Source organism: Chanodichthys erythropterus, chromosome 12 (assembly GCF_024489055.1).
Source record: "Chanodichthys erythropterus isolate Z2021 chromosome 12, ASM2448905v1, whole genome shotgun sequence".
NCBI lineage: Eukaryota > Metazoa > Chordata > Actinopteri > Cypriniformes > Xenocyprididae > Chanodichthys > Chanodichthys erythropterus.
The window spans coordinates 791,377-803,790 of NC_090232.1; the positions used below are offsets into that span (position 1 = coordinate 791,377).

At 39.7% G+C, this 12,414-nt stretch overlaps 2 protein-coding genes across 2 annotated transcripts; one reads left to right on the forward strand and one right to left on the reverse strand.

The window, feature by feature from the left end:
- The first annotated feature begins 3,118 nt into the window (after positions 1–3,118).
- Positions 3,119–7,577, forward strand: prozb (protein Z, vitamin K-dependent plasma glycoprotein b). Its single transcript, XM_067402396.1, has 8 exons — positions 3,119–3,471; positions 4,132–4,295; positions 5,474–5,498; positions 5,644–5,757; positions 5,839–5,970; positions 6,118–6,182; positions 6,295–6,412; positions 6,966–7,577. Exons 1-8 carry the CDS (start codon positions 3,396–3,398, stop codon positions 7,463–7,465), a joined length of 1,194 nt encoding a protein of 397 aa, XP_067258497.1. The 5' UTR covers positions 3,119–3,395; the 3' UTR covers positions 7,466–7,577.
- A 12-nt stretch (positions 7,578–7,589) lies between these two features.
- Positions 7,590–12,325, reverse strand: pcid2 (PCI domain containing 2). The gene is made up of 15 exons (XM_067402394.1): positions 12,236–12,325; positions 11,954–12,015; positions 11,797–11,886; positions 10,493–10,566; positions 10,345–10,412; positions 10,231–10,270; positions 9,929–9,983; positions 9,742–9,845; positions 9,320–9,395; positions 8,895–9,036; positions 8,698–8,798; positions 8,349–8,422; positions 8,097–8,222; positions 7,886–8,009; positions 7,590–7,796 (listed from the first exon to the last, which is right to left on the reverse strand). The coding sequence occupies exons 2-15, from the start codon at positions 11,987–11,989 to the stop codon at positions 7,707–7,709; spliced, it is 1,200 nt and encodes a 399-aa protein (XP_067258495.1). The 5' UTR covers positions 11,990–12,015; positions 12,236–12,325; the 3' UTR covers positions 7,590–7,706.
- Between the last annotated feature and the right edge of the window lie 89 nt (positions 12,326–12,414).

The window sequence follows — 12,414 nt, forward strand, 5'->3', positions numbered from 1 at the left end:
GTCGGCCGCTCACTGTATGAATCCGTCAATCTCCACCAGGGTGGTCTTAGGTACGGCCTTTTATAGGAACATTTGTGACTCTTTTACACTTTTTTTTTGACATTTGTCAAAACTGAAATATTCCCATGCAAATATTTTCAGACATTTGATGCACAAAAGAGCTGAATGATGCTCTTCAAATTAACAACAGTATTGTTTATTGGTGTCGTTTCTCCTTTTTTATTACTCTAAAAAAAAAAAATGATATCGATGATCCCATTTAGAACTTTTAACAAACATGGAATCCTTCTTCACTCTTCAAAATAAAGGTTCCAAAAGGGGTTTTCGCAGACGTGCAAAAGAAGAACCATTTTGGTTCGGAAAGAAGCTTTCAGTGATCAGTTCTTAAGGGAACAATTTTTCTAGAATATTTTAATAATCTAAAGAACCTTTTGTGCAAAATGTTTCTTTTAAAGGATTAGTTCACTTCAGAATTAAAATTTCCTGATAATTTACTCACCCCATGTCATCCAAGATGTTCATGTCTTCATGTCTTTCTTTCTTCAGTGGAAAATAAATTTACAAAGAGAACATGCAAAGTCAAATGCCCTTCACAAAAAAAAAAAAAAAAAGGTAAAACAACAATGTCGGAGGATTTTGAAGTTGTCAAATAATTTTGCGAAAATTAGATACATTTTTGTTCTACCCTACCTTTTTGAACCAGAATACACAGAAAAAGAACTCAGACAGATGACTTTCTGATTATGTAAACATTTTTTTTTAGAAAATGTCCGATGGTTTCTCTAGATGAGACTCTTATTCCTCGTCTGGGATCATGTAGAGCTCTTTGAAGCTGCACTGAAACTGACATTTAGACCTTCAACCCGTTGAACCCCAGTGAAGTCCACTATATAGAGAAAAATCCTCAAAAACCTTCATTTCTTTTCCACTGAAGAAAGAAAGACATGAACATCTTGAATGACATGGGGGTGAGTAAATTATAGGAGTGAACTAATCCTTCAAGAGCCGTTCATTGGGGAGCCAAAAATGGTTTGGGAAAGTGTGCATAAACGTCACGGGAAAGTGACATCTATGCATACCCTCTATTGCATCACTGCAAAAAACCCTTTTTGGAACTTTTATTTTTAAAAATGTAGAAAAAATAAAATCCAACCTAAATGAGTCGACAGTCATCATCCAGTAAGTTGTAAATGAAAGTGGAGCAGCTTGGATCATTTGACGTTTGCGTTCACATTGAGATCTCTGAGCACAATTTGAGATCTCTTCTGAAACTCTAGAGGAGACACGTGTGAGATTTATGGGGGTCTTTTCTCAGGAGAAACATCTGAGAGGGAGACTTAAGTAAAAGTCTCCACTTACCCTCATGGCCATCTTAGAGAAGAAAAAGTGTAAATGAGAGAGATATCATTCTGAAGTACATCTATGTACATTTATGCATTTAGCAGATGCTTTTATATAACTTGCATTGCAATCAAGACACACATAACAGTTCTTGGGTGTTTTCATTAGCGTTCATGTTTTTCTGTCAGGTGAGTTTGACACGCTGGTCATCGAGGGTCATGAGGTCACCCATGACATAGACGAGGTTCTGATTCACAACAACTACATGGCGGACACCTACCACAACGATATCGCCCTCATTAAGCTCAGCAAGCCCATTAAATTCACCAGATTCATCCTCCCCGCCTGCCTGCCGGAGTCCAACTTCGCAGAGCGTGTGCTGATGCGTCAGGAGGAAGGTATGGTGAGCGGATTCGGCCGTGTGCGTGAAGGCGGCCTTCAGTCCACCATCCTCCAGAAGCTAATGGTGCCGTACATCGACCGCGGCAAGTGCATCGAGTCCAGCAATTTCAAAATCTCTAATCGCATGTTCTGCGCCGGATACGATCAGGAGGAAAAAGATGCGTGTCAGGGCGACAGAGGCGGGCCGCATGTGACGCGCTACAAAAACACATGGTTTGTCACGGGCGTGGTGAGCTGGGGCGAGGGATGCGCCCGGAAGGGCAAGTACGGTGTCTACACGCAGGTTTCCAAGTACATCCAGTGGATCCAGAACGCCATGGCCAAAGTCATGCCAGAGATGCCAGAGATGTCTATAAAACCCAAAGCAAAGCGAGAGCTGCTTCAGAAGACGCCTGTACGAAGAGTCTGACAGGAAGTCAACGTGAACAACGACACGGTCTTAATTCATGTTGATGATTTATCAGTGATGTTATCCCAGCAATCAAAAATATATTCTAAGAACCCATAAAGTTATAAAAACGTTATTTCTGAATGTTCCCTGAATGTCCAGTTTTTTTAGCTATGCAAATGTTGAGGGAACATTTCTGGAAACATTATGGGAACGTTACTTTTAAATGTTCTCTGAACGTTCTGAAACAATTAGTTACATTTAAAAAATGTTCAATGAACGATGTAAAAATAATGTTTTTGTTTTGAGAACATTATTAAAGACCAGATAACTCTGGACAAACGTTTGTTCATGACTTTGAGAAAACTTTGCCAGAACGTTCTGAGATTGTTCCCCATAAGATGGGATTCTACAGAAAATAATTTTTGTCTTCATAATCTTTCATATTTTATCCACTTATGAACATATTCAATCAAATCATCATTGATGAAATAATTAGTTAAAGATAACTATAAAAAATACTAGTTATTTCTGAGTAAATCTTGTTTAGCTCTGAAATAAGTCACATTATGGAGGTAAAACGATTTGTCAATGCTGTCGACTCTCAACCTAATGAGGTTTACAGTTTTAATAAACACAATTGATTTTATAAGCTGTTTCTGTTGTATTCTTATCATATAAAGTCGAATGTGTTTCCTTATGAACTTATGAAAGTTGGCAGTCATACACTGTAAAAAAAATAACAGCTCATTATATTTTGATTCTTTTTGGCATGAGCTTTTTTGAGTTTTACCTACTTCCCAAAAGTTGAGGTAACTTTTTGTATCAATTCAAATACATTTGACAATCAGTTGGCTAAAGACAGTAAATTAAATTTAGTTAACTAAAATCAGTGTATGTGGAGGCTCTGGATGTGTTGACAAACACACAGATGAAGAGTTCAGAGGTCATGTTGACAGACTAGAGTCCAGATACACACCGCTGAGCACACAGAAACTCATCTTACTTTTACCATTTACAATCTAGACATAAAAAATCATTTAACGAAAGAATCTGACTCGCTCGTTTAACAGCGTTTAATCACAGTGAGCTGAAAGCATTATTGACGTCGCCATCGTATCATATCCTGTTAATGCTGTACAGCCGTGTAGGAAGAGACAGTCTATCGAGAGTTATTGACTGTATTGATTGTGGGCGGGGCTACAGACGAGCGGCTGTTGATCAGTGACTGACAGGTGTCAGGAGCTTCTGCTGATTGATCGTGATGGAATCACTGATATGTCGTCTGCTGTTCTTTACGCTGATCATTCATCATGTGTCGTCCGGAGATCAAGGCACAGGTGAGAGATCAACCCAGCTAACAACATGTTCTAAGAACCTTTGCTACGTCCAGATTTTCTTTCTTGGAAACATTCCATTTTATCATTTGGCAAACATTATGAGAACGTTACTCTGGAATGTTCCCAGAAACAAGTAAGACATTTTAAAAAATGTTAGTCGAATGTCCAGCTTAAATGTTACAGAAAAAACATTCCATGAACGATGTATAAATAATGTTTTTGTGCTAACGTTTTGAGAACATTATTAAAGATCAGATAACTTTGAATAAATTATTAGAAGAAGAGTCAGATTAGGACATTCACTGGTAGTGTTGTTGTTCCTCGAACCACCGAGATAAGAATGACTTCAGGATGTGAATTTGTCAAAGATGCGTCATTGATTTCTTCACAGCATCCCAACTAACAGGGAACGTTCTGTCAAGTTATGAACAAACATTCTTACAGTAACATTAATAGAACGTTTGTTCAAAGTTATCTGGTCTGTAATCATGTTAGCGCAAAAACATTATTTATCGTTCATGGAACTTTTTTCCTGAAACATTTTAGTTGGACGTTCAACTAACATTTTTTAAATGTTACTCGTTTCAGAACGTTCAGAGAACATTTTTTTGTTAGCTGGGATGATGTTTGTAATCATGATAAGTCGACCATGTCTTTCAGTGTTTCGCAATGGTCGGCGGGCGAAAATGCTGCTCCAGCGCTCCAGAAGGGCGAATTTGTTCCTGCTGGAGGAGATCCTGCAGGGGAATCTGGAGCGAGAGTGCTTTGAGGAGAAATGCAATAAAGAAGAGGCCCGAGAATGCTTCGAGGACGACAAGAAGACAGTACGACATCTAATGACCAATCAACATATACTGAGGGCAGCGTGTTGGGGTGCTAATTAAATAATTAAATTGTGTAGATAATGAACGTGTAAACTGTAGGTATCTAAACAACATGTCATCTAGCTTTGTTTGGATACAGAACAGCTTCTAAAAAGACTTGTTGCTAGGGTTAAACCCATCAATAACAATTTTATTTAATTATCCCTAAAACTATACATTTATATGGTCACATTGTAAAGAGTGAACAGTTGTTAAACACACAGAAGTTAGACATGTTAGCCAAACACCTCTTTTATACTTTCTTGTCAGCTATTTGAACCAATAACGGTTTACTGAAACGTGCGGGCCGACAGCCCCACCTGCTGGCCGGAACAGGGCTTGAAAACTAAAGTAAGCTGTTCACACAGAAGGATCTTGTTCTTTTAAAACGCGAACTAAATGGACAAGAGCGCGCAGTGCCTCGAAGATGTGTTTGAAAAGTTGAACGTTTTAAAAACGTGAAGCTGAAAATGCAGACGAGGCACAAAAACGTCGTATCCTAGGGCGAACGATATAAAATTTATATTAAATTCGGTATTATTTGGCGTTATATGAATCTTCAAAAGGATCACAGGCTTTAGACAATGAAGTACTCACCAGTGGCAGATCTGGAGGACAGTGCAACTGTTGTTTGCTTCAGTTACTCTGATGTGAAAGGGATGATATTCTGAGGTGTGACTGAAGTTCGCGGTCTTTTTAGTTTGACCGTTAATGCGCGCCGCCGCGCTTTATCTGAGCGCGGGCTTTTTGACTCCTCCCATCAAGACAATTTACGTACGAGTAAAGATTATTCTTTACTAAAGCTTCTTTATGACATAAAATCGAAATTACGATACACCAAATCATAATAATGAAAGTCGTAATTATTACCTGTAAATGGGTCATAATTTCGACTTTTTATGACTTAGTATGTCATAAATTCGACCTTTAGTGTCACAATTTCAACTTTATTTTGACTTTTATGTCATAATTTTGACTATGATTTACAAAAGCATGAAATGAGCTTCCATAGCCTGTAGGCCTACACGTTTTAAATGTTATAATTATTTTTTACTGTTTTATTATTATTATTTAATAGTAATTTAAGTAAATGCTGCTGAAGTAATTACACTCAATGCAACTTTTTTCCCCTTGTACAGAATGAGTTCTGGACCAAATACTACGGTAAGAGACCTTTAGAAAGTTTGATCATGCTTGAATTCAATTAAATTATTATGAATGAACTGATGAATAATCACAAACTTTTTCATAGATTGCTAGTTGATGGCTCATATAGTTTTAACCTTACTTTTTGCACTATTTATCATAGATGGAGATCAGTGCAGATCGAACCCGTGTAAACACGGCGGCACGTGCAAGGACGGGATCGGCGGCTACACCTGCACGTGCACCGACATGTACAGCGGCACCGACTGTCAAAATGGTGAATGTGATGATTTACAAACATGTGATGTGTGAAGTCACATTCAGTGTGTGTCAGATGCTTCATGATGATGTGTTGCAGATAAATCCCAGTGTCCGTCTGCCGGGCCTTTAGCGTGCGAGCACTTCTGCAAACCGACGGCGGGCGCGTATCGCTGCTTCTGCGCGCGAGGATTCGTGCTTCACAGCAACGGGCGGAGCTGCTCGCCTCAAGGTACAGCGGTCTTTACATTTTAATTTAAGCACAAACTTGCGAACGGCTGAGACACGCGCTTCACTGTCTTCTCATTGGCTGCATTGCTGCTGCTCATTTGCATTTGCAGTGTGGAACATGTGACACTGACATCCTCCATGTTCTCAGTTCAGAACCCGTGTGGGACGACAGAGACGTCCAGCTTCTGTCCTGATGGACGCTGCCCGTGGGAGGTGAGAATCAACTGGATTACCCAGCATCCCTAGCGCAGGACACCATACTACACCCGATCAGCCAAACAGAAGAGCAGGTGAGACCTGATGATGATGATGATGATGTTTGCAGGTGCGGTTCGTGAACGGCAGCGGTGATGTCATCTGTCACGGTGTGATCGTGGGCCGTAAGTCTGTGCTGACGTCAGCCGTGTGTATGTCAGCGCTGCAGGAGTGGCACGTCACTCTCGGTGAGCACATGACCCGCACTAACCAACCATTCCATAAAAAGTGACTTAGTTCACCCAAAAATGAAAATAACGTCATTAATTACTCTCCCTCATGTCGTTTCACACTCGTAAGACCTTCGATCATCTTCAGAAAACAAGATATTTTTGATGAAATCCGATGGCTCAGTGAGGCCTGAGCAATGACATTTCCTCTCTCAAGATCCATTAATGTACTAAAAACATATTTAAATCAGTTCATGTGAGTACAGTGGTTCAATATTAATATTATAAAGCCACCAGAATATTTTTGGTGCGCCAAAAAAACAAAATAATGACTTATATTGAACTTACACATGAACAGATTTAAATATGATTTTAGTACATTAATGAATCTTGAGAAGAAATGTCATTGCTGGCTATGCAGGCCTCACTGAGCCATCGGATTTCATCAAAAATATCTTGTGATGAACGAAGGTCTTACGGGTGTGGAACGACATGAGGGAGAGTAATTAATGACATTATTTTCATTTTTGGGTGAACTAACCCTTTAAGCGTGCGTGTTCTTGTCTTCCAGCGGTCCGCGACTCCAGCACAGCGTTGCGCGTCTCCAGCTGGACGCCTCACAAGCGGTACGCGTCCGGTCCGGAGGACGATCTGGCCTTCCTGGAGCTGAAGGAGCCTTTTCCACAGAACATGTCCATCATCCCGCTCTGCCTGCCGGAGAAAGACTACAGCGAGAACATCCTGATGAAGGCTGGCCGAGAGGGCGTGCTCATGGGCGGAGCCAGCCACTCTTACCTCTCATTGGACGACTGTCGTGACTCCCTCAACCTCACGTTCTTAATGACCAACAAGATGTTCTGCATGGCGTCTGACGCTCGCGTCCGCAGCAGACTGATGAAGTGCGAGGTGAAGTCCGGGAGTCCCGTCGCCACAGTGGAGGGGAAGACGGCGTTCCTGACGGGCGTGTCTCTGTCGGACTGCGATAAAGGACTCGTGTTCACCAAACTGTCCCGATACCTGCACTGGCTCCGGCCGCTGCTGCACGCGTCCGAGAAAGAACTACAGCAATGATGATCTCAGAATCATGTGTGGGTCATATTTCACTGCAAAATAACAATATGATGAGCGTGTCCAGAATGTTTTATACTGACGTGTTTTAGGCAGCATTCAATAAAACGATCAAACGTACAAAACAGTGTGACGTTTATTTGACATAATCAATAAAAAAACAAGGGCAAACATAAAATGAGAATGAATCACTGAAGAACAGCGTGTTTCCTCCTGGTAACAGGTGCATTCTGGGAGCTGATGTTCAGGATACGCTGGACAGCGGAGGAAACGGGTTCTGCTTGCTGACGACCAGCTTCTGGTGCTGATGGGAAATATAACCCTTGATGTGACCCTGAGAGAGAGAGAAGGGCGTCTCACACTCGTGCAAACACTTTAACAGCACATGTTTGTGCCCAACAGGAAGTGATGTGTGCGTCTCACCATGTAAATGAGGTTGGCAAGGATGCACTGCACTTCATCGATGTCCACGTCCTCCACCTTCATCATCCTCAGCGCCACCAGGAAGGCATCCAGAGGAAGCTGATGCGTCTTTAGCAGATGATACCTGCAGACGAACGCTCTCAGATCAATGTGTGTGTGTGTGTGTGTGTGTGTGTGTGTGTGTGAGAGAGTGTGTGTGTTGTTCACTCACACTTTCTTAAAGAGGTTCCTGTAGGTGATGATCTTCAGCTTCTCCAGGATGAGGAAGATGCCGCAGCGGATGAAGAAGGTCTCGTGTTTGACCAGAGCTTCATTGAGCAGTAAGAGGTTCCCCTCGCTGACACACACAGGAGAAGATGATGAGGATCTACAGCATCCTCACTGGACTGTGTGTGTGTGTGTGCGTGTGTGTGTGTGTGTGTGTGTGTGTGTGTGTGAGAGAGAGAGTGTGTGTGTGTGTTACCTCACGGCCTTGGTGACATCAGCAAACTGCATGAGGTCGTACTTCTTCAGCAGCTGATGTGTGGGCATGTGACCCTGACAAGACAAACACAACCATGTGACATCTGAACATCTGATTCTTCTGCATTCCATTTTAATGGATAAATTAATCAAAAATGTTAGTAGTCAAAATTAACAATTTATAAAAAGTTTAACAAAAATTAATGAAATATATCTAATTTTCCCCCAGATTCTGTGCCGTTTTAATTTTTCTGGATTTATAATTTAATACAAAGTTATTATAAGAATGAATGAAGGCATCAACATTAATAATGTAATGAATCTGGCGTGAATGTCAGCGACGGTCGTACCAGCAGCATCTTGACGGGCAGCAGGTAGATGAGGATGAGCCTCTTGTTCCTCTGACAGGAGCGATGGCAGTGTGTGAAGGAGAAGGACAGACACTCCTCAGCTGGACACACAGAGACACACTGAGCTCTAGTGACCAACAGAAGGGCTCTGACGCACACACACACACACACACACACACACACACACACACACTCACCTGGTTTGAAGTCGCTGTCGAACATGGCCTTCCTGCCCACGTAGTACTTGTAGGTGACGCGCTGAGCCATGCTGTACTCGTCCTTCAGCGTGGAGCCGTCGATGGCGCGGATCAGCGGCTTACACAGGTGCAGCTTATTGATCTGAAGAAATAAAGAGGGTCATTATCACGCTTCATCTCACAATTATGACCTTTTTCCTCACAATTGCAAATTATAAAGATATAATTCTAAGAAAAAAAGCAGCTAACGACAAATAAAAACTTTGATTTTAATAATGTATTAGTAAATGTTGAAATTAACTTCAAAGGATTAAACCTCATGCAGTCCTTTAAGATTAATAAACGCTTTAGAAGGATTTTCATTGTTAGTTCATGATAACTAATAGAACTTTACTAGAATATTAATAAAAACTCTGGACTCTTACTTTGAAATAGATCTTGAAGAGCTGATTGATCAGAAACAACATTCCCCATTTCTTTGAATCATCGATCCCAGCGCGACTGAAACACAAACACAAGCTCGGTCACATGACCGTACGGATACTGAGCCTCACATTAACTTAAAAAAGAAAAAAACTCAACATTGATGATAATCATAAATGTTTCAAATCATCATATCAGAATGATTTCTGAAGGATCATGTGACACTGAAGACTGGAGTAATGATGCTGAAAATTCAGCTTTGCATCACATGATATAAATTACACTTTACTATATATTCACATAGAAAACAGCTGATTTACACTGGAATAATATTTCACTATTTAACTGTATTTTTGATCAAATAAACGCAGCCGTGGTGAGCAGAAGGCTCCTTCTGTGATGGTTTATTAATGTAATAACTCACTTATCGCTGGCACAGACTCTGAAGCAGTTCATCAGCTGCTCCGTGGCTTTCTCCAGCATATCTCCAACCTTCCCTTTCCCCTTCACCTGCAGCTGCTGCTCCGCCTGATCACACACACACACACACACACACACGCTGTGAGACGCTGCGGATGTTGCTGATCCACAGATGAATGAGTTGCACTCACATTATTGGCAAATATCCTGAGGTCGAGAGTCACGGCAAACATGATCGGCAGAGCCCTGAAAACACAGCCATCATCAGTGACCGTCAGTGAGTTTATGGTTTGACCCTCCTAATGCATCCAAGTCCTTTTATGCATAAATATTTCTAAAATACATAGATTTTATTGTGGGAAAAACTTTGCAAATGGATTAAGATTATCAAAATACACCTTTTTTCAGTTTTTTAAGATAGATATAATAACCATTTAAATTAAATTGTGCATTCGGGTCAACTTTTCTTTACAACAGAAATCCATGATCTCACCAGTTCTCCTCTTTATGAGCCTGAAACGCTCTCAGAAACGATGTTCAGCTGAGTTAAGGACAAACACTGAACAATCTCAACACACATCACGCTACAAGATCCTGCATAAAGGATATTGAACCACCACCGTCTGGCATTTGTAGGCCTCCACAAAGTCATGATTGGACACAGCGAAGGTGCACCTGCAGAGGAAGAGACGAGACGCCGGTGAACGAGACGCCAGAGGTGAACACATCAAACACACACTGATGAAGAATCACACCTGAGATGAGCGGCCACCATCTCGTCGTACGGCGGCTCCAGCAGCTGCTGACACTTCTCCTCTGGACTGGACAGCTGCGACACACACACACACACGTTAATAATCATGCATCTCTGAGCGTAACACACACACACACACATCATAGACAGCAGTTTCCAGCAATTTATCAAAATAAATATCCAAAAAACTAAGAAATGTGATTAAAATAAATAAATAAAAATAAAATATTTTGAGTGTTTGGGGGTCTGTGGAAATTATGAAATAAGAACAGGGTAAAAATAAATAAATAAATAAAACAAATAATAATAAGGTTAAACTAAATGTCTAAAAAAATAAAGCTAATAAATGTGATAAATAAAAAATAATACAAACACCTTTTGAGTGCTAGGGTGTCTGTGGAAATGTTTAGAGAAAAACAGTATAAAAATGTCAAAATAAATAAATAATAAATGATAAAACATGAGATCAGACTAAATATCTAAAGAAATTAAAATAAATAAATAAATAAAACATTTTGATAGCTAGGCGGCCCATGGAAACATTTGCATCAACTAAATATCCAAAAAACAAAACAAAAATGTAATTAAAATAAATAATTAAATAAATAAAAAGGGTGTCCTTAGAAATGTTTAGAGAAAAACAGAGTAAAAAAATTAAGTGCTAGGAAATGTTTAGAAAAAAAAATTTAACTAAATATTTAAATAAATTAAAATAAAAACCAAAAAAAATTAATTTCATTAAAATAAATAATTAAAAATAAAATATTTTGGGTGCTAGGGGTTTCATAGAAATTTTTAGAGAAAAACAGGGTATACATAATAAATAAAACAAATAATAATAATAATAATAATAATAATGTTAAACTAAATATCTAATAAATGTGATAAATATATAAAAATAATAATACGAATAACACCTTTTGAGTGCTGGGGGATCTGTGGAAATGTTTAGAGAAAAATAGTAAAAAAAAAAAAAAAGTCTAAATAAATAAATAATAAATGATAAAAAAAAAATTAGATCAGACTAAATATCTAAACAAATTAAAATAAATGAAAAAAACATTTTGATAGCTAATGAGGTCCATAGAAACGTTTGCATCAACTAAATATCCAAATAAATAAAAATAAAAAATGTAATAAAAATAAATAAATAAAAATAAAACATATTAAATGCTAGGGGTCCATGGAAATGTTTACAGAAAATAATAATAAAAACAATAATAAATAATAAAAAAATAACATTAAACCATTAAGTTCAGAAACATTAAAATAAATGAACGCGGTTTAATTGAGTGAGTGAGTGACCTGCAGGCGAGGGTTGGCCACATGCGGGTGTTTGAAGGACAGCATCTCAGCACAGAACGACCCGTCTCTGCTCTCCAGAGCCTCCAGAACCTGCAGAACACACACAGTCAGAGACTGAGAGAGCTTCAGACTGACCTGCAGTGGACACACCACTCACCTGCTGCAGGTACTGATTGAGAGTGATGTGCGCCATGACCTCTGACCTCTGATCCAGTAGCGCTGAAACAAGATCGTGTTTATAATGAGCTGCTGTCTACACCAGCATCCACACTAGACAGTAAACACAGTAGTGCTGATCACACTGAGAAAGCCTCGATTAGCGCAGAGCTAATTCACACATTCATCACAATGACCGGAAGTGCTATTACGTGTACATATGCGTTACAAACATGATATCATATCAGCGACTGAACTGAAACACACAATTATTATTATTTACCCAGACCAATTCACATCCCGTGGCGCGTGTGCTTCACTGCAGAGCCCGCTGACGTCACTCCAGCACTTCCTGTTTACATCAGTGAACACGCAGCTGGGGATTCCATTCCGCACTTTCCATAAACGGAAATATTCGCCTCAGTTTAATCAACATTAACGAACGGGTATTTGTCGATGTGA